The sequence below is a fragment of the Marmota monax genome, unplaced genomic scaffold (genome assembly GCF_021218885.2).
Source record: "Marmota monax isolate L192 unplaced genomic scaffold, Marmota_monax_Labrador192_F-V1.1 WCK01_AAM20220418_F8-fsc00119, whole genome shotgun sequence".
In the NCBI taxonomy this organism is placed as follows: domain Eukaryota; kingdom Metazoa; phylum Chordata; class Mammalia; order Rodentia; family Sciuridae; genus Marmota; species Marmota monax.
In genome coordinates, this window is record NW_026694771.1 from 3936179 (window position 1) to 3959137 (window position 22959).

Below are 22959 nucleotides of genomic sequence, written 5' to 3' on the forward strand. Positions count from 1 at the left end.
TTCCTGGCGTAACTCCTGGAATTGTCTACTTCTACACAGAACCTTTTTATTGGAGAAGGATCTTTTATAAACCAAGATCCATGTGCTCACTGCTGCTGGGATGTCATTGTTTCTAGGCCCTCTCAGCAGATGGGGCTAGGAAATGTATGTTTGTAGGTACACTAACCCATGCCCACATGCACATTCTATTGATTTGTGTCTGTATATCTGTATACATGTTGAAATCCAAGAGCTTCTTCTGAAACCTTTACAACACAGGGAGTCATGTTTTTGTTCTCCCTTTTATTATTTGTAACTTACTTCAGTTCTACCTGACTATATATTAAGTAATTGTGAATTTATAATGATATTTTCTTCATATTTTTTATTGGTGCATAATAGTTGTACATAATGGTGGGACTTGTCATAATGATATTTTCAATGCTAATCTAGCACCCCGGTTCAGTGTAGCCTTTCCCTCTTGCTGATTTGTAACTTCTTTCTCTGACAATGAGACACCCAGTTGTCATTGTGCACATTCTATTTATTTGTCTAGTACTAGTATACTATAAATCTAGTTTCAGAATTACTAACATATACCACTATGGAAGCAAATGTACTAACATATAATGTATAATATCTGTACAGTTATTTTTGGTTTTAGCTTATAGTATTTAGTCAGAATATTATTTTCCAAAGTTACTTAGGTTAGTTCTTTTCTTTGCCTTGTCCTTCAGTGTGATAATGCTATTCATTTATAATAAGTAGTGAACCTCTAATTTAGATTTCCCTAATATAAAGGTATAACTGAGACGTGGTGAAAGTCTACCTACTAGACACCTCACACTTTTACGTAGACTTGGCTGGACAGTCCTGGTAAATGCCAGTGGAGTAGGTAGGCCCTCTGGGATCACTATGTTGGTCCCAGTCCAGATTCCTAGCCTGGTTCTAAAGGAGACTGAAGCTGCCCTTGGGTAATGAAACCTAGATACTCAGCAATCTACAAATGGATGCATAATAAGAACTGGGTAACTTACACTGAGCACCCAGATAACTGGATACTCTTGTCAGCACCCTCAAAATGCTTCACTGGTACAGACCCAACAAACATAGCTGGATAGAGTATTTGGAGGCTGACTTTAAAAGAATGTGTTTCTAGTAGTTGCTCTGGTTCAAGTTTCCTTTAATTCCTGTAATTCTTTGTGCTTTGACTCTGGATTTTATGTTCTCCCAATGGAAATCTTATATCTCATTTGGGTCATATTATTTAATGAGAGAGTCTCAGAAACAGTGAATGCTTTCTTATCAAAATACAAGTTCAGATGCAGCACTCTTCATTCATCTCTCCTACCCATTTCATTGACAGGTCTTTTTGTTATATCGGAAACTTCTGTTTTTATGTAGAAATGTTCTACTTCCATCCTATCCTAGTTTCTCTTTGATCTTGTGGTGAAATCTCTTAGGGAGATTCAGCAACCCACGTGTCACTGCTAATTAGCAGAGACAACAAGGGATTAACTTTGAAATTCTTACAGTATTTGGAAAGTGGGCTTCTTAATTCTCACTCTATTCTATAATGCATTTTTGTTTTTTTAAAAAGTAAGATTAGAAACTCTATAAACTTTCTCGCTTATGAAAGTTAGAGAGAATAATGAAAGATAGGGTGACATAGACCTAAATCTTATTTTCTGGGTGGAGGGAGATTTTGATTTGCTGATTTGGCTAGATTTTTCTATTAGAAAGTAAGATGATAATGACTCAAAGAAATCATTGTTGATAGTTCACTATGGCATAGCACTATCCAAAAGCCCACCCCAAATTCAACCAATGAAGCATAGAGATGAATGGAAAAGAAACTTGCATTTTTTTCCTGACAGGATGATGAAAACTGTAGTTAAGTAACTCATTCATATAGCATGACTCCTTTTCAAAGATGTTACTTTTATCAGAACTTCCTACACACCACTGAAGCAAAACCATTTCTGAACTGACAGGTAGCAACCATCCTCTCAACAGTATCTATATTTGAGGAGGGAAGTAAAGGGAATACCTCTGCAAATAAAACTGAAAAAAACAAAGAAATGTCAACATGGGGATTCATGAAACTCTCCCCTTCAGGTTCATTGAAAAGGGCAATGTGTGGGATGCATTTTGGGAGGCATTTGAAGCATAATTATATATTACTTTAGCCAACTCTAGAAATTTTTCACTTACAGTTATCTGTTGGGGCAAGAAGGTTGCTTGTTTATTTGCTGTTGTCTGCCTTTCCTCATCCTATGAGGAACCCAGATCTCCCAGAGGTTCCTATTAAACGTGGATTATATATACTTTTTTATCTTTTGGAAAAAGCACTGATTAAAATTTACTTTTAAAATTTGAAAAAAAGAGCCTTTGGCATAAATGGAGTCTGTTCTCTAAAGTTTTACAGAGTAGAATATCTTTTTCCCTAAACACTAGACACTTGGGGTGAATATTCATAAGGATCTTGAGTGGGTGAGGAACAAATGACATTATGTCATTGTCTTACTGTCAGACTACCCTGGGAGTGAACCAAGCACTTGTCTGATATATTTTGAGGTAAGCTTTGTTCTTGGAATAGTTTGTGTGTGGCCGTGGTGGAGAAGGTTGGGCAGGTTCTAGGGATTGGTGGGAAAGAAATTCTTGAAGGGAAAGAGAAGACAATGGGGAGCTGTAGGTTGGCCTTCTGTAAAGACAATGTGTCATGAGAACTGGTCCAGGCTATGTGGGGAAAGAAGCTCTATCCTAATAATAGTTAGGTTTTGGGTTGTATTAAGGTCGTTCTTCTTTAAAAGAGGCTAGAGCCATCTATTGGTTAAGCATTTACTATATGGTGAGACTAAGGAATTGCTGCCTGAAACTGTACTACTTCTAGAGTGAGACAGAATATTAGATAAATACAGCAATATTGTTGATTGAAACTTCTTAGCAGAATTAAGAAGAATTTACAAAATGTCCTTATGTTACTGGTACATATTGACACATTTATGAGTAAAATGATATAATGTCTGATGTCTGGGATTTATTTTTAAATACTCAAGGAAAAAAAAAGGTGGTGGGAGACAGACGGAACATGATTGGCAAAATGCTGATAATTTTTGAAGCAGAGTGAAGATTTATTCTTTTGTTCTACTTTTGGATATGTTTGTTAAATTTATGTAATAAGGGCTTTTTTTAAAAAAGAAGTTTAAAAGAAGAAGGATAAAAATTTAAATACAGAAGTTTCACACAGCAGTGATCGTTAAAGTTTGAGTCTCTAGGCTTTTCCTTGGAACCCAACCCAACAGCCAGTCCAAATCTTAACACTGTGTTCTAGGAACTCAATTATTTTCTCTACTGTAATTAGCTATAACGTCAATGTATATGGTTGTGGGTGGAGTGATGCCATGATTTCTTCTCTATTCTTTGGGGCAAAATTATGGAAACCAGGAATAGGATTGATCACAGGGTACTTCTTTTCATGCCAGATTCAGGGCTGGTCCTTCCCACTGGAAATTTATCTTGCCGTGGTAAATATCCTTCTCTATCCAAACCCCAGCCTATTTGTAACATCTGTGGGGTCTCTTGCCTAGCTACAGTGGTCCTCAAAAGGAAGAAGAGAAGTTAGAGAGTGCTTCCTTTTGTAGCAATAGAATGTCTGTCTTTTGGGAACAGGAGCAACAGGAGTTATTTGGAGGCAAGGAGTGGTGTGGCTTTCTTCCTGGCATTTGAGCCTTGGCCAGCTCCCCTAGACCACTAGTTGTACCACAGTTAGTTCCATTCAGTGAAAATAAATTGTAAACTTGTTGACATTTTTGTCCTCTTCACAATTCATTGTTTATTTTTCCATGACAGAGAATTTTGATGCAATTATCACTGAGCTTTCTGACAAAAGGGAAATAGCTGAGGAATTTTGATGAGTTATCCACTTCATTAATCAGAACAAGCATCTCTAGTGACAGGGTTAGAATTACAATGAAGATTAGATAGCAAATTGCTGTTCCACCTAACGTCAATCATTTGCAGTGACAGCAGTGTGATTACACTTCAGGGAAGAGCTTTTCTTGCCAACAGAACGAGGGCAACTCCAGTGCAGGTAATAAATTTAGCAGGGTGAGCTGTCATTTCTTCTCTTGAGTAGAATCCTTAACAACCAAATGATGTCTTGTGGAAGATTTTGAGGGAAGGAAAGCATTTTACTTAAAACTTTCTAAATTTCGTGTTGTAGTATTTTATTTTAAAAAATCATTATAGATATGTACTTAGGAATAGCTCACCCCCACAGTGATTTTTGGTACTTTTACCTATCTCAAGTCTTAGTTACCAGAGCTTCTGATAAACAGATGGTAGAAGTTAGGAAATGAATACATAATATATTTGAAAATGTATTGAAATTTTTTTTAATCTTATTCAGAAAGAAAGTAGGAAAGAAATGGAAAGCAATCAGACTAATTACTGAGCTGGTTAAAATTTTAAGGTCTCTTGGCTTAAATGGAATACATTCCTCTTTCAACCTAGTTATGGTGTTAAATCATAGTTCTGTTTCAAAGAGCAAAGACATACAACACTACAATAGTACTAGAATGTAGAGCTGAAAAAGAGTGGCAGACCTGGAAGCAGCAGAATTAGGTGGGGGAGGAGGAATAGAGAGAATAAGTAGATCATGTCAGTAAAGTATGCCACTTCTGCTTTTCCTTTGAAATGAAAACAGAAGGGCTAAGAGTGGATTTCTTTCCCAAGTACATTCATGGGACTCAGGTTTACCTGAATAATGTTTGCTGTGAATCAAGAATAATTAAGCAGCTATCTGATTTGTACTTAATTTCTTTTTATTTAAATTTAAATTTTTGAAATTGAAAAGCTTTTGAGCAGGCAGGAAAAAACCAATAGCAAGTCAATTTCAAGAAAACAGTTGCTCTGTAAGTCTGTCACTTTGTTGCTGTTAACTTCTGTGTCATGAAACTGAATAATAGACCTTTAAAACTGATTTTGCTCTCAAAGTCTCATACTAGGTATTTTAAAGAAATATGTTAACTAAAGAATTTATAAACTCCAGTTTTTCTCTCCTAAGTTCAGATAAGTTTCTAACCAGTGCCCTTCTACCATGTTAATTTATATAAAGAGTTTTCTTTCATTACAAAAACCACAAAGAATTTGCCCTTCATTTTTAGGATTGGTTAATTACCAAATAGATTAATCAGGATAATACAATGTTTTAATTTTAGTCTCAGATATCCCACTTTCTATTCCTCTCTTTCCTAGCTAACTCAGGTATACTACTAACTCTTTATCTTGTGGGTTTAGTCATTAACCCTTTCTCCACTTGAAGTTTTAACTTGCTGAGGTAAATCATAAGATTCTTTTCAATTTCCATTTTGTCACGATCTAAGAATTAATAAAATTACACATGTTTAAAAGATAAAGGGCTGGGGATATAGTTTAATGGTAGATCACTTGCCTAGCATGCATAAGGCCCTGGGTTTGAAAACTCCAAAGCAAAAAAATAATACATGGAAATTACTTAAGCTTTATAGACAAGAGTACTGTAGAAATCCAAAGACACTACTAATAGTGTTATTGTCTAGGTGGATTATGTTTGTAATACTCCATCATTAGAAATAATCCAAGAGTTAAAATTAGAGACAGCTATGCATAGAATATTTTCCCTAGTCACTCAATAGGAATCTTTTTATCTGGATAGACATAGATTATTTTCTTTTGACAGTGTCACATTCGAACATCATTTTTATGCTGTATTTTGTGAGATAAGAAATAGTGGAAAAAAGCATATCCCCTCAACCTGGCAGCTGTCTATCTTCTCCTTGTTATGATTAAAGGCATATCCCATATTCAGCAAATCTACTTTTCTCCTTCCCTTCTTCCTCCCTCCTTTCCTTCCTCCCCTCCTTTCTAAGATCTAAGGTGAAGGTCTAGAAAATATGCCCTCATTTGACATAATGACAAGGGAACAATTTTTTTAAGCTTACCATCCATGGTTTCTCCCAATGAGAAAGTATAATAAAGAATATCGTATATTTTTATAAAGAAGGAAGCAGTAAATGGGCTGGCCCTGCTGAAGTCTTTGAAGCTGGTATCAAGCATCACTCGTATTTTCAATAAAGTCACTTCCCAAGAGTTTACCTCCTGTTTTAGTCTCCCCACACTCAGATTTGCCATTCTTATTTAGGAACCTATTTTCTTCTCTCAGGAGGCTCACAGTATAGTGGAAATCAGTGAACTGGTGATTATGACACAGTGTGAAGAGTGTTTTGATTGAAGACAGCATAGATGGCCTTGAGAACACAGTAGGTCGGCAGTTACATTTGGGAAGAGGGTTGGTAATAGAAGAGTTTTCTGAGAGAGATGACTCCTAAAGTAGTCAGGCAGAAAGAGGACTAAAAAGAAAGACAGAAAAATTAGCATGAACATAGATAGTGAAATAGTATGGTTGGTATTAAAGCCAAGAGCTGAAAGGAAGGAACATAAATTTTGTTGTAAAGATAGAATAGATAGACAAGGACTAGGTTGCAGTGATTTTCTTAGACTAAGATCATGAGTAACACTGAGGACATCCTTTGGGTTGATAGACCTTATCTAAGTTGGTCTCTCTAAACCTCCTCACTAAAGTCTAACATGGTCATCAGTAGCCCAGCTAAAATTGTTGCTTTTAGCTATCTTGTACTCAGGGATATCAGTGGTGCCAGGAACAGGAATGAATTAAGTGGTTGACATTTTAAGCTCCAAGACAGCCTGGCAGTGCAAATCATGTTGGAAGCAGGTCTTTCAAGGCTCTCAAGTGCCTTGGTTCATGTTTTAGATATGACTTGTGTCTCCAGCTTCCCATGAGACTGGTGCCTCACAATGGAAATTTGGAATTTTGGTTTAAACTGAGAGACTGAGAACACCTCAGTTGCATGACTTGGATAATTCTCATCACTATAAATGTAAGATCAAAGTTTCTAGATTTATTAGAAAAAGTGTGAGGGGAAAATCTGAGGAAAGGACTCTCAATGCTAAATATTAGAAACACTAATACACATTAGTGGTGATTTTCCAATATTTTTTCTGCAGTGTCAAAAACGGTATTTCTCTGCCTGGCACAAGCTGATTCTTGATCATAGGATTAAGCTGGGGAAAGCTGGGACCTTATCTGACTGGAAACTCCAACTGAAGGTCCTGAGAGCCTGGAGAGACTACACAAGATCCCAGAAGTTGGAGAGGGAGACTCAAGCCTTGGAAAATGATCTTCGGGAAGAAAACAGGTACCATTACTTATACCATAAAAATCCTTCTAGTGGGTTTAACTAGGGCATCTTTTCCTCCTGAAGAATCTAGAAATAAATTCTAAAAATGCTGCTCACTAGAATTATCTTAACTACTTATAAAATTTGGTAATTAGTTTTTCTATGTTACATTTCAACTAGAAAACTTTAAATGAAAATTCCAAGCAAACAAAATTATCTGATTAAAAACTAATGTACCTAATTTTCTTTCTTTAAAAGAAGCAAGTATTAGACTTTTCCCTAATGCTAATGTCGCCACATTGCACTTTGGACCATCGTATGCTTCAAAGAGGGAGTTTGATTTATGTGCCAATAATCTTCATTGATAGAAATCACTGTCTGCACATAGAATGTTAATTAAGGACACAGGGAACATCCATCTGGGAGGGCCAACCTGCCAAGAGTGATTCCTCCCACTCTACTGTCTTTTGTTCCACACCTTATTTAGAGGTTTTTGATGCTTTTATATTGGTTCTCTCTTATACTTATAACAAGCACAAGAAACAAAATTTATCCTTAAATGAAGCTTTCTTTATTCCATGATAAATTAAGTACCTTTTCTTCTTATTTCCAAGTTCATCTTTGCATTCTGTTTTTTGTTTGTTAGATAGTGCTAGGTATTGAACCCACACATACTAAGCACATTCCACATGCTCTACCACTGAGTTATACCTCACAGCCCCACCCCCTTCATCAACTTTATATTCTAGAATCAATATCATAGATATAGAAGGAACTATCTGTTTATTTGGGGGCTTCATGTTCTTATGTGTAACCATTTTCTCCTGGCAACTCTGACATTCATTCAGAATGAAATATGGAAGTGTTGTTACTTAGAAGGGCATGATGCCCCCTGGAGCTTTGCAACCACATGACAACATCAGGCACTAGGGAAGTACAGAGAAGACTGGCACATATTCCTACATAGTTGTATGGAGGAAACAAGATCTAGAGACAGTACAGGTATTGAGCACTATTGCAAACAGAGGAATACATCCCCTTTTGCTGCTAAGAATGTGGCACAGAGAAACACTTCTGTGGCCAAGGAAACTCCTTAAGAGTGCCAGGAAAAACTCTGTCAAGAAGATGGGATTTGATCTGGGTTCTTTCTGGTAAACAGGATGTTTCTGGGTGGGTTTGGGAAACTGGGTGGTGGCATGAAGCATAGCCACCTGGATTGGATGGAGATCTTTAAGTATGTAGCTGTCAAGTCCTTCAGTTTCTGAATGTCTTTAAATGCCAGAACAAGGTAGATCTTCTTTAGTAATAAAGGTGAATTCTTGAAGATTTTTTTTTTAAGTGAAAAGGTAGTCACTTTCCCTTTCTGCAGTATTCTGGGTGAAATCTTCAGAGTAGGGGTGGGGTGGGGGTCCATGTAGAAATCTCACCTATAATTTGTTTCCAGAATCTCAAGGCTTAGTGCTTGATATGAAGAATTGGGAAGTTGTTTACTGAAAAATGAATGATGTCAGGATTTGTTGGACAAAGTAGGCAAACTGGAAGTGTTATAATGTGGAAGTAATGTGAGTGAGGGCATAAAGTGAATAGAAACTGAGATGGCAAAGTTAAAAGCAGACTGAGATTTACATGCTAGAAGAAACTTGTAGAAGAAAAATCTGGAGAATTTAGGATTCCATTCCAATTAAACTGTTTAAATATAAAAGCACTAAATGGGGATTTCATAATAGCATGACATGCCAATTTTTTTTTTAAAAAGATCTTCTCAGAACTTTGCGTCTCATATCTGTGAATTATTTTCAGGTGTCTATTTTTAAATGTTCAGAATGGATACCAATCTTTTTCCATAACTGCCAGAGTTAGAAAATATTTAACTTATAATAATTTTTTACTACAAAGCTTTAGAACAAAAAATATCCTAGATCAGGAAGGCACCTCAAGAATTGTCTGATCTAGCCTCTCATTTTACAGATAATAAGAGGAAGGCTGGGAGAGAATAAGTGACTCTGTTAATCCAAAGCTAAGAGTAACTAGTCCAGGACTAGAGTCCTATCTTTTTGATGTGAGTCAGATGCTTTTTCCTATACCACACTGTTAAAATAAATAGTGTCTAGGCTGTGATTCCCTGATACATCCATCTTTTTCAAGTGTTCTGAAATTTGGATTATAGCAGATAAAAACTAAGATTGGTAAATTATTAAGTAACAGGTCATCCTAGAAACATGAGAAAAAAGGAGCCATTCTACCCAGACTTTCCTTGATGCCACTTTCCTCTAAATCCCCGGCTCTCTGCACATTGGTAGAGTTTTCAAGCATTTTTTTAATATTTATTTTTTTAGTTATAGGTGGACACAATATTTTAATGTGGTGCTGAGGATCAAACCCATTGCCTCACGCATGCTAGGCGAGTGCTCTACCTCTAAGCCACAACCCCAGCCTTTGAAGCATTCTTTCTCAATTGTGAGCTCAAGGGAGAGGAGAGAACATTTATTATAATGAGTTCATCATTATAGAAACTTAATTCTTATCACATGGACAAAACACACTGACTTGGGGGCCCATCCCCTGGGTGTCCTTGAGATCATTGTTTGTTTTTTTTTAAATTTTTTATTGTTGGTTGTTCAAAACATTACATGTTTCTTGATATATCATATTTCACACTTTGATTCAAGTGGGTTATGAACTCCCATTTTTACCCCATATACAGATTGCAGAATCACATCAGTTACACATCCATTGATTTACATATTGCCATACTAGTGTCTGTTGTGTTCTGCTGCCTTTCCTTATCCCCCCTCCCCTCCCCTCCCCTCCCTTCTTCTCTCTCTACCCCCTCTACTGTCATTCATTTCTCCCCCTTGTATTATTTTTCCCTTTCCCCTCACTTCCTCTTGTATGTACTTTTGTATAACCCTGAGGGTCTCCTTCCATTTCCATGCAATTTCCCTTCTCTCTCCCTTTCCCTCCCACCTCTCATCCCTGTTTAATGTTAATCTTCTTCTGCTCTTCGTCCCTACTCTGTTCTTAGTTACTCTCCTTATATCAAAGAAGACATTTGGCATTTGTTTTTTAGGGATTGGCTAGCTTCACTTAGCATAATCTGCTCTAATGCCATCCATTTCCCTGCAAACTCTATGATTTTGTCATTTTTTAATGCAGAGTAATACTCCATTGTGTATAAATGCCACATTTTTTTTATCCATTCGTCTACTGAAGGGCATCTAGGTTGGTTCCACAGTCTTGCTATTGTGAATTGAGCTGCTATGAACATCGATGTAGCAGTGTCCCTGTAGCATGCTCTTTTTAGGTCTTTAGGGAATAGACCGAGAAGGGGAATAGCTGGGTCAAATGGTGGCTCCATTCCCAGCTTTCCAAGAAATCTCCATACTGCTTTCCAAATTGGCTGCACCAATTTGCAGTCCCACCAGCAATGTACAAGTGTACGCTTTTCCCCACATCCTCGCCAGCACTTGTTGTTGTTTGACTTCATAATGGCTGCCAATCTAACTGGAGTGAGATGGTATCTTAGGGTGGTTTTGATTTGCATTTCTCTGACTGCTAGAGATGGTGAGCATTTTTTCATGTACTTGTTGATTGACTGTATGTCCTCCTCTGAGAAGTGTCTGTTCAGGTCCTTGGCCCATTTGTTGATTGGGTTGTTTGTTATCTTATTGTCTAATTTTTTGAGTTCTTTGTATACTCTGGATATTAGGGCTCTATCTGAAGTGTGAGGAGTAAAGATTTGTTCCCAGGATGTAGGCTCCCTATTTACCTCTCTTATTGTTTCTTTTGCTGAGAAAAAACTTTTTAGTTTAAGTAAGTCCCATTTGTTGATTCTACTTATTAACTTTTGTGCTGTGGGTGTCCTATTGAGGAATTTGGAGCCCGACCCCACAGTATGTAGATCGTAGCCAACTTTTTCTTCTATCAGACGGCGTGTCTCTGATTTGATATCAAGCTCCTTGATCCATTTTGAATTCACTTTTGTGCATGGCGAGAGAAAGGGATTCAGTTTCATTTTGTTGCATATGGATTTCCAGTTTTCCCAGCACCATTTGTTGAAGATGCTATCCTTCCTCCATTGCATGCTTTTAGCCCCTTTATCAAATATAAGATAGTTGTAGTTTTGTGGATTGGTTTCTGTGTCCTCTATTCTGTACCATTGGTCCACCCACCTGTTTTGGTACCAGTACCATGCTGTTTTCGTTACTATTGCTGTGTAGTATAGTTTGAAGTCTGGTATCGCTATACCGCCTGATTCACACTTCCTGCTTAGCATTGTTTTTGCTATTCTGGGTCTTTTATTTTTCCATATGAATTTCATGATTGCTTTCTCTATTTCTACAAGAAATGCCGTTGGGATTTTGATTGGCATTGCATTAAACCTATAGAGAACTTTGGGTAATATCGCCATTTTGATGATGTTAGTTCTGCCTATCCATGAACAGGGTATATTTTTCCATCTTCTAAGATCTTCTTCTATTTCTCTCTTTAGGGTTCTGTAGTTTTCATTGTATAAGTCTTTCACCTCTTTTGTTAGGTTGATTTCCAAGTATTTTTTTTTTTTTTTGAGGATATTGTGAATGGAGTGGTTGTCCTCATTTCCATTTCAGAGGATTTGTCGCTGATATACAGGAATGCCTTTGATTTATGCGTGTTGATTTTATATCCTGCCACTTTGCTGAATTCATTTATTAGCTCTAATAGTTTCTTTGTAGACCCTTTTGGGTCTGCTAGGTATAGAATCATGTCAACTGCAAATAGTGATAATTTAAGTTCTTCTTTTCCTATTTTTATGCCTTTAATTTCTTTCGTCTGTCTAATTGCTCTGGCCAGTGTTTCGAGAACTATGTTGAACAGAAGTGGAGAGAAAGGGCATCCCTGTCTTGTTCCAGATTTTAGAGGGAATGCCTTCAATTTTTCTCCATTCAGGATGATGCTAGCCTGAGGCTTAGCATAGATTGCTTTTACAATATTGAGGTATGTCCTTGTTATCCCTAGTTTTTCTAGAGTTTTGAACATAAAGGGATGCTGTACTTTGTCGAATGCTTTTTCCGCATCTATCGAGATGATCATATGGTTCTTATTTTTAAGTCTATTGATGTGGTGAATAACATTTATTGATTTCCGTATATTGAACCAGCCTTGCATCCCAGGGATGAATCCTACTTGATGATGGTGCACAATTTTTTTGATATGTTTTTGTATCCGATTCGCCAGAATTTTATTGAGGATTTTTGCATCTAGGTTCATTAGAGATATTGGTCTGTAGTTTTCTTTCTTTGAAGTGTCTTTGTCTGGTTTAGGTATCAGGGTGATGTTGGCCTCGTAGAATGAATTTGGAAGTTCTCCCTCTTTTTCTATTTCCTGAAGTAGCTTGAAAAGTATTGGTATTAGTTCCTCTTTAAAGGTTTTGTAAAACTCTGCTGTATACCCATCCAGTCCTGGGCTTTTCTTAGTTGGTAGTCTTTTGATGGTTTCTTCTATTTCCTCGATTGATATTGGTCTGTTTAGGTTGTCTATATCCTCCTGACTCAATCTGGGCAGATCATATGACTTAAGAAATTTATCTATGCCTTCACTATCTTCTAATTTATTGGAGTATAAGGATTCAAAATAATTTTTGATTATCTTCTGTATTTCTGAAGTGTCTGTTGTGATATTGCCTTTTTCGTCCCGTATGCTAGTAATTTGAGTTCTCTTTCTTCTTCTCTTCACTAGCATGGCTAAGGGTCTGTCGATTTTGTTTATTTTTTCAAAGAACCAACTTTTAGTTTTGTCAATTTTTCAGTTGTTTCTTTTGTTTCGATTTCATTAATTTCAGCTCTGATTTTAATTATTTCTTGCCTTCTACTTCTTTTGCTGTTGTTTTGCTCTTCTTTTTCTAGTATTTTGAGATGAAGTATGAGATCATTTATTTGTTGGTTTTTTCTTTTTTTAAGGAATGAACTCCAAGCAATGAATTTTCCTCTTAGAACTGCTTTCAATGTGTCCCATAGATTCCGATATGTTGTGTCTGTGTTTTCATTTACCTCTAAGAATTTTTTAATTTCCTCCTTGATGTCTTCTATAACCCATTGATCATTCAGTAACCTATTGTTCATTCTCCAAGTGATGTATGCTTTTTCCTTCCTTCTTTTATCGTTGATTTTCAGTTTCATTCCATTATGATCAGATAAGATGCATGGTATTATCTCTACTCCTTTATATTGTCTAAGAGTTGCCCTGTGACATAATATATGATCTATTTTTGAGAAGGATCCATGTGCTGCTGAGAAAGAAGTGTAACTGCTTGATGTTGGGTGGTATATTCTATATATGTCAATTAAGTCTAGGTTATTAATTGTGTTATTGAGTTCTATAGTTTCCTTATTCAACTTTTGTTTGGAAGATCTGTCCAGTGGCGAGAGAGGTGTGTTGAAGTCTCCCATGATTATTGTATGGTGGTCTATTAGACTCTTGAACTTGAGAAGAGTTTGTTTGATGAACATAGCTGCTCCATTGTTTGGGGCATATATATTTATGATTGTTATGTCTTGTTGGTGTATGGTTCCCTTAAGCAGTATGTAGTGTCCCTCTTTATCCCTTTTGATTAACTTGGGCTTGAAATCTATTTTATTTGATATGAGTATGGACACTCCTGCTTGTTTCCGAAGTCCATATGAGTGATATGATTTTTCCCAACCTTTCACCTTCAGCCTATGTATGTCTTTTCCTATCAAATGCATCTCCTGTAGGCAGCATATTGTTGAGTCTTGTTTTGTGATCCATTCTACTAGCCTGTGTCTCTTAATTGGTGAGTTTAAGCCATTAACATTTAGGGTTATTATTGAGATATGGGTTGTTCTTCCAGCCATATTTGTTTATTTCTGTTACTAAACATGGTTTGTTTTCCTCTTTGATTATTTCCCCCCCCTTTACTGTCCTACCTCCCACTGTTGGTTTTCATTGTTATTTTCCATTTCCTCTTCCTGTAGTGCTTTGGCAAGGATGTTTTGAAGAGATGGTTTTCTAGCTGCGAATTCTTTAAACTTTTGTTTATCGTGGAAGGTTTTTAATTTCATCTTCCATCCTGAAGCTTAATTTCGCTGGATACACAATTCTTGGTTGGAACCCATTTTCTTTCAGTGTTTGAAATATGTTATTCCAGGATCTTCTAGCTTTCAGAGTCTGTGTTGAAAGATCAGCTGTTATCCTGATTGGCTTACCCCTAAGTGTAATCTGCTACCTTTCTCTTGTAGGTTTTAAAATTCTCTCCTTATTCTGTATGTTGGGCATCTTCATTATAATGTGTCTAGGTGTGGATCTCTTATGATTTTGCACATTTGGCGTCCTGTAGGCTTCTAGGATTTGGGATTCTGTCTCATTCTTCAAGTCTGGGAAGTTTTCTCGTATTATTTCATTGAATAGATTGCTCATTCCTTTGGTTTGGAGTTCTATACCTTCCTGTATCCCAATGACTCTTAAGTTTGGTCTCTTAATGTTATCCCATATTTCTTAGATGTTCTGCTCATGGTTTCTTAACAGTCTTGCTGAGCTGTCTATGTTCTTTTCCAGTTGAAATACTTTGTCTTCATTGTCTGATGTTCTATCTTCTAAGTGTTCTACTCTGCTGGTAGTATTCTCAATTGAGTTTTTAAGTTGGTTTATTGCTTCCTGCATTTCTAGGATTTCTGTTTGTTTGTTTTTTATAACCTCTATCTCCCTGTATAGTTGATCCTTTGCTTCCTGGATTTGTTTGTGTAATTCATTGTCGAAGTGATCTTTCATTGTCTGATTTTGCTGTCTAATGTCTTCCTTGATACTCCAGATCATCTGAAGCATGTATATCCTGAATTCTTTATCTGACATTCCATCTGCTGCAGCTGTTACCTCTTCTAAAGTTGAGTTGACCTGCATTGCTTGTGGTCCTTTCTTTCCTTGTCTTTTCATACTGCTTGCGTTTCTTTCTGCTTGGTGAAACTGTTGTGTTTTTGAAATTTTTTTCTCCCTATATATTTATATTGTTCTTGTATAGTTGAAATGTCTCCCTTGCAGGGTCGGGCAGCGGTCTGCCTACCTTGCAGGCGCGGGCGGCGGCTCTGCCCTGCCCCTCCTCCAATTGGTGTGAGGTATCTCCCATGCCCGCAGACCCCTGAGATCATTGTTTTATCTATTATTCAGATCTTAGATGAGTCCTCATCCTCCATCTCCTGCACCCACTTGGGTTACTCCTCTGAGGTTTGCTCTCACTGGCCTTGTCCCTTATGCAGGGCTTAATCTTGCAGGCTTTTTTTTTTTTTCTGTTCTTCACACTTTCTCTCTAAAACAACAAAAAATCCCTCTCTTCTTATTCATAATTTAGCAGCCATCTTTTCTTATTGACACTGTGCTTAGAGTCTCACCTAAACTCCAAGGGTTTATCCATTTCTTTCTTCTAAAAATGCATCTTGCTTTCCCTAATGGGAATTATGGACACTTTATTTTTATCTATCTCTTTAGGTATTGTAACTAATGGTATCATAAAATTTCAATAAAAAATCATAACACAATTTCAACATTAACAAATATTTCCAAACCCCAAGGATGAATTTATCTAGGTAATGAGACAAAATTCTAGTATTTACAAACCTTTGACATGGTAATATTGAAATTTGAACTGTACTTTCAGTTTCCTTAGCATGCTTTGCAAATTGGTTCCAGATCTTCTATTCCTCCTCTTTCCCTTCCTCTCTGATTTTACAGCCAGCTCTAGACAAAACTAGGAAGAAGCAGGATTTGTTTTCAACATTCTCTGCCAACCCTTCTTGAGGCCTGCTTCCTACATTTCTCAATTCTTTCTTTGCAAATATCTCTGCCCTTCCCTGTATTAACCTCCACAACCTCTTCGGTCTTGCCCTTTCTTGCACAGGTGTCCTGGGCCTTGCCTAGAGCATGCTTTTTGTCTCTTTGTCCCTCAAGCCCCTTACTTGTTTTTACTGTAATCCTCAGTTGTCACTGTAGTCCTCAGTTGTCAGGCATTCTTCATTTCCAGCACTCCTAATTTCAGCCTTCTTTGAGGCAATCATTTATGGACAGCACTCCTAATTTCAGCCTTCTCTGAGGCAATCATTTATGGAGTGCCTCTGTTAATCATGTTCAATTGTCTAACCCTCTCTGCTCACCTGGGTACCCAGGTGAGTGTCCAAAAGCCACGTGGCATCTGTAGCTAATAAACTTCCTGATATATCTATCAGAGAAGCAGGAGGACCAGACTTGTGCTGCCAGCTTACTTTAAAAATTCTTTAAAACAGAATTGCCTTATCTTTCACTTTTCCCCTGGGGGCTGCCTAGTGCATTATTGAATGCATTAGCTTGCTCATTCCTATTCTTGCTAAACCTGCTCATCCCAAATGCAGCTGTTCGTGTCACTGCTGTTTTTATGTTCTACACCAGATTTCAGCACTCAATCACATCACTAATATATGTTTTTTTATTATTTTCTATTCCCTTTTTTAAAAATTCAAGACATTTTTTTAGACATCTGATAGTCTTGCCCTCAGCATTTTACCTTACATGTGAATTTTGTACTCTATTTTCAGATTCTTTTCTTATTGAATTATATTTTGAAAATAAAGTTCTTTTAGGTTAAGCAATTCAGGGCTTATTGACACCATTTCTGAGGATGAATCTATAGCTTAGAAATTTTCAGATGCTTTCCTGTGTCCCAGATCTGGTTAGTGTTCTTCTGACTTCTAGGTTCTAAATTATGCACTTCTCACTAAGTATCATTTGAGGTGTAGATCCTGGGTAGCATGGTTCACACATTCCTTTTTAAACCTTTTATATTTTATGTTCTTAGGTCTACAGAGACAGCCTTTCTCTGCATGCAGTTATATAATTGTGATGATCAATTTATATACTCTAGCTAGAAATTTTCTGATTTTAGCTTGCAAGCATATTGGGACAGTCTGTTTTCCATAAGAGAACTCTGTCCTTCATTTTATAATTGTCTGGGAACTATGTCTGAAGCCATTTCTTTAGGTGAAGTTACACAAGTACATTGCATATGACTAAGGTTTTAGGAAGTTTGGGTGTTTTTTTTTTTAACTTTTAGAAATATTAATGGTTTTAGTGTCATCTTTTAAAAAGTATAGAAACTGGCTTATATGGGACATCATTACTCTACTGAAAAGAACTGCAAGGCAGCAGGAGTGGGATCAACTCTTGTCTCTGGATCCCTAGCTTCTTTGCTTCTGTTCATCCATCTGAACCCACAAATATAGACATCTTAACTGCATTTTCAAATCTCCTACATAATCATTATACAATGGGATCTAAGTGCTATAGTAAACATGCATTTTTTTTCCTACTCTTTTTTTTTTTTACATTTTTAATCTCATTATAGTTACATAAATGGCCTTCTCCTTGCCATTTATAGTGTCCAAATAATCTCTTCCCTAACAGTCAAAACCCCAGTGCTGATTTTGGCTGTTTATGCTGTAAAAACAAGAAATTAGCACATCAGGTACATTTCACACTCCTCCTTCTTGAGCAGATCGATGTAAATTGAATTTCACATTAATCAGAGCAACATTCTTCTATCCTGTAGAAATTGATGATTTTTACCCACTTTAAGAAAATATTATAAGGTGTTTTGTTTGTTTCCCTATTTATACAATGGTATTTTTAGAGCTTTGTTCTTACCTGCATTATCATCTAATTTATTGTTTTTATTTCTTCTACAATTTTTAATTCAATGTTATTCTGTCTCAGATACTTTATTTTCATTAACGTAAAATATTATATACAGATGTTTATTATAACCTACAATATACTTTTATTATAAAACCCACCAATCACAAAGTACTTTTTGAGTACCTATCATGAAGATCAATTATATATAATGAAATATGTTGTTAGCAGATGACTTAGCCGGTTTTCTGCTGCTACAACAGAATACCACAGACTGAATAATTTTTAAACACTAGAAGTTTATTAGGTTCGTGGTTCTGGGGCTAGAAAATCCAAGATTTTCAAGATGCATGGTACTTGCATCTTGCCAGGGCTTTTGTGCTTTTCCCCAATATGGTGGAAGGACAAACAAGCATGCACATCACAGAGACAGGAAATGAGGTCACTCATCCTTTTTATCATGAACCCACCTTCCAGATAACTAACCAGCCCTCCTACCTTTTCCACCCCCTGTGATAAGGACATTTATCTATTTGGGAGGGTACAGCCCTTTACGGTGTAATTACCTTTTAAAGGTCCTAATTCTTTATACTGGTCACAGTAGTGATTAAATTTCAGCATGAATTTTAGAAGGTACAGTCAAACCATAAGCAGCAGAGTTGCTTATATTTCAGTTTTATAATTACTGAAATAAAGACAAGATTAGAACAGAAATATCAGTGTTTCTCTGGTATAAGGGTAAATACTATTTGATGAATTTTTTGTTTCAGTTATATATATTTTTGTTTCATATACACACAAACTTATATATTGAGGTACAGCGTAACTTTTTTTTCTTTGCTGTAGGTGGCATTCAAAAGAGTTTTAAAAGTCATGTAAGCATTAAGAACTTTAGAAATGTTTTCCTGACTCATTGATTTTAGAATTTATGATGTTCTTGATATGACCCCAAAGAGTCCATGAGAATTAAGCATTATATATATGTAACAGAAATTTATGTGCAGTGTTATAGAGAACTTAGATTAGCCACCTTTACAAGATAAAATCAAGTATGTATCTAAATATTAGATTTTAAACCCCCAGATTGATCCCTAATGCCACATAATAGGTTCCAAGCTCACTTCTGCAGGAATAACCATCCACCTGTAGGTAGACTTCAGAGACCTCCACTTGAATTCTTGACTGGCTATCACCAAAGTGTCTTCTGATAAAGATTCCACTCACTTCTTCTAACATTTATGAAGTTTTGGTGAATGAAAGAAGCTCTTCCTCAGGAAGAGCTAGATGATGAGTTTCATGAGAGCAAGTGCCTGGCCTTTACCTTTCATGGATGTATGTAATATTAGCAAGCATGTTCACAATGTTGTCATTCATTCAGTTCAAGGGTTTTAAATGAATCCTTCCTTTTAATGATCAGTCTCCTACCAAGTCTTTCATTTATAATATCCACTCTCATAGTTTTATTTTACTTTTATAAGTTTTATAATTACTGACAATTTATTCCTTTTCCTTTCTCCCAAGCCTGCCTTCCTTAGCTTCCCAGTTGAATCTTTCTCCCTCATGCATTCCTCTTTTTAAAAGTTATTTATATACCTATTCGTTTTGCTCCTTCCCCTATTTTATGGTCAGAAACTATTTTAAGGCTATACAAAATTTAATATTCTTTTTTTAAACAAAATAAAATTTATTAAAATATGAGCCTAGTACATTGTATAGTCTAGTATTGTAACTCCTCTAAGAAATAGGAATTAGGAATATTAACACAGGGACATTGAGGATGGTAGAGATGCAAGGGTTCATCACTATTAAAGTTCTATTTTTTAAAGCTTACAGTTCATAAAAGTGATTAATTCTGCCTCTAGGTTTGGGACTTAACTTTTTCTATTTTTGTATTTTGTATTCCTTCAGAATAAAAGCAAATAATATATGTCATTTTTAAAATCATTGTTACTTAAATTTTATTATAGCTATCAAAATACTAGAATATATATAGATGGTAAAAAGCATGTGAAAATTAAAGTAATTATAATTATCTAAAAAATTTGTATCGAAATGAAGATAATACACACTTACATGTAAAAAAAAACAATATTCTTTTGTGACATGATAGAACTGAATATTCATCTTTTTTCTTGAAGGTACTGTCTTGAGGTGCTTATGCCTTCCATGTGAAGACCCTGTGCACTGGGGAATGTTAAAGCCATTCCATTCCATTTAGCTTAATCTAAAAGGATAGGCTAGAGCATTTCTGGGACTCCCTTGGACTTGTGTTTCATTTATTTTATCAACTTATGAAGTATAAATGCCTTCTTTATTTTAATGAAAGTGCTTTGTTGCTTAGAAAACAACAACTGGCCACTGAGTATAACCGGAAACAAGTTCTTCAACACTGCTTTGCAGAATGGCATCATTGGTGTAGTGCAGAGGTCCTAAAGAAAGAGCTGGCTCGAGCAAAGGAGGAAACTAGGAAGAAAATGGATGAGCTGCTGAAGGCAGCATCGCTAGGGAAACTCAGTACAAGTGGGTGGTCATCAGGCATCAGTGTACCTGAGGAGGCAACAGCCACGGTGGACTCACTAGTAAGAAACATGGAGGTACATTGTTTTTTCTTTGATTGGTCTTCCTGCTCATTAAACACTTGCATTTGAGCTTTGCAGTTTTACAGCCTGGGGTACGTCAGCCCTGGTCAGGTTGCTTGTCTTAGGCCATCTAATGGTTAGGGAAGCTGCAGTGCACAAAGGTTACCTTCCAGGCAGTGTTTATTTTCTTGAAATGAATCGTCTTTCTATAAACACATTAGAGTAGTTGAAAGTTGGTAAGTACATATTATAGAGAGGGAATTTATAACAACTAAGTGAAAGACTGCTTTAGGAAGAAACAAAGCAAGCACTATTTACAGCTCCTCTATTCCTCTTATTTTCTTCTTTGATCTTCACATATTTCACATATTTCCTTTCTAAATGAACTTGTGACTTATAAGAGAGGAATTTAAATATTTTTATTTTTCTAATTATTATAATAGTACATATAATAAAATATATACATGCCAATTATAGTAATTTGGTAGAAGAAAATCACAGAGAAAAACAGAAAGTAATTTATAATTTCATCATTTGGAGGTAACTAATAACATGGAAGTATAGCCAGCTAGACTTTCTACTCAAGCATATGCAAATTGTCTTCGTTAATATTTTATTTAGCTTTTAAATTTCCTTCTGTCAGGTCATTGAGGAAATCTCTTCCATAATTCAGGAAAAGGAAATTATGGTCTTTTCTTTTAATACAAATGTAATTATTTTTCTCTAAAAAATTATTTTTGCATTTTTAAAATATAACATGAGAATTTCTTATGCTATTACATTAGCAATAAACAGTTCTAACTGAAAATATACTTCAAAATGAGACCTACAAATTAGAACTTCTGATGTGGGACACCTGTGGTTTTTTTAAAGTTCTATAGGTAAACTTGATATGTACCACTGGATGAGGACTACTATTCCATGCCATTGTTTTGTGATAATTAATGACATTCTGTAATGGACAATAAGCTAGAATCTGTTTAACTCATCTGTTGCTGGAATTTAAGTTGTTTTCTGTTTGCTACTATTTTAAATTGTGCTTCAGTGAACATCTTAGTAGCTAAATCTTTGCATATACCCGTGATGCTTTACTTAGCATAAATAATTAAATTTAGAGTGCATGTTCTCTTTTCATCTGATTATTGTTTCATCATTTGCATTTCTTTGATGTCTAGTGAGGTTAAAACATTTTTATATTGGATATATTGATATATATATATGAATATAGAAAGATATAGATATAAAGTAACTTATCTATTCCCTTTGTTGATTTTTCTGTTTGAGTACATTTTTTTAATTATAAAAGCTCTTTATAGTTTTAAGACTATGGATGCTTTTTTATTACATAGGTTGCAAACATTTTTTCCATTTTCCCATTTGTCTTTTGGTTTAGTTATGGCGTTTGGTACTGTGTCCAGTTGTTAATTTTTTATAAAGTCATTTATGTCAGTTTTTTCTTTCCTCATTGCATTTGTCTGGTTTAGAGAGCCCTTTGGAGAAGGTCCTCTACCTGGTCACCTCCTCCCTCCTCATAATGCTGTTAAGTACTTAACTCACAGACATATGAAATTAAATTGGGCACTGAGGTCCCCAGCCTTATTTTGACCCTGATTATTGCTAGCAAAGTAGGCTGCTTTTAATTTAAGCTTACTTAGTCTCTCAGTGAAGGGGGATCCTGAGAATACTTATTGGGACTTACGTAACATTTTGGTCCCTTCCCCTAGGTAATTTATCTACCTTTAAGTCAATTAGATAACACTATCTCCATTGAGATCCAATAGAGTCTTGTATCTTAAGAAGTAGATTATGGAACCTTTTTCCTTACAAAGTTCCACTGCCCTTATCTTTAATTGAAAAAAAAAGTCAGCAGAATTATTTTTTTAACTTGTAAATAGACACTAGATCTTTATTTATTTTTTTAATGTGGTGCTGAGAATCGAACCCAGGACCTCACACATATAGGCAAGCAAGCACCCTACACTGAGCCACAATCCCAGGCCCAGAAAATTTTTTTATCTGTACAGAACACAAAACACACACATTAGCAACAGGAAAAAAAATGAAAATGGCTGAGCATAGAAAAATGTTTCCAAACCTCTAAAATCAAGAATAAGATTTTATCAAGAAGAGATGACATTGTAAAAATAGAACAAATGAAAATAAAAGGCTGTAATAGATTCTGCTGGTTACAAAATTAAGTCTTTTCCAGAGTTTAGAGTAAAACAAACAAATGAAAGCAAACTCTGTAGTTAGATGTTCATTAATTATGCAGTCAAGGTATTCATATACCAAGAACACACATCTTCTACCTCAAAATCTTTCAAAACTATTAGTACAATGTGTACCATTAAGCTTTTCTTCCATTCGCTCATTTTTTAACCTAAAATGTTACCATGATCTAAAAGAAATCTCATTGCTCTACTTAAGGCTTTTAGTCTTGCTGGGTTAATAACATGACATTACCATAAAGTTTAAAAGAGCTTAAAACATATAGCCTGCTTGATGCTAAA

At 35.8% G+C, this 22959-nt stretch overlaps 2 protein-coding genes across 4 annotated transcripts in view; one reads left to right on the top strand and one right to left on the bottom strand.

The window, feature by feature from the left end:
- Nucleotides 1-22959, bottom strand: part of Qtrt2 (queuine tRNA-ribosyltransferase accessory subunit 2) — a 73628-nt gene that overhangs the window by 49173 nt on the left and 1496 nt on the right. The window lies entirely within an intron of this gene.
- Nucleotides 1-22959, top strand: part of Ccdc191 (coiled-coil domain containing 191) — a 79168-nt gene that overhangs the window by 24952 nt on the left and 31257 nt on the right. For all 3 annotated transcript variants that reach the window (XM_046425185.2, XM_046425186.2, XM_046425187.2), the window contains 2 exons: nt 7048-7238; nt 20212-20464. In XM_046425185.2, coding sequence (XP_046281141.1) covers nt 7048-7238; nt 20212-20464 — 444 coding nt within the window. The remainder of the gene's footprint in view (nt 1-7047; nt 7239-20211; nt 20465-22959) is intronic.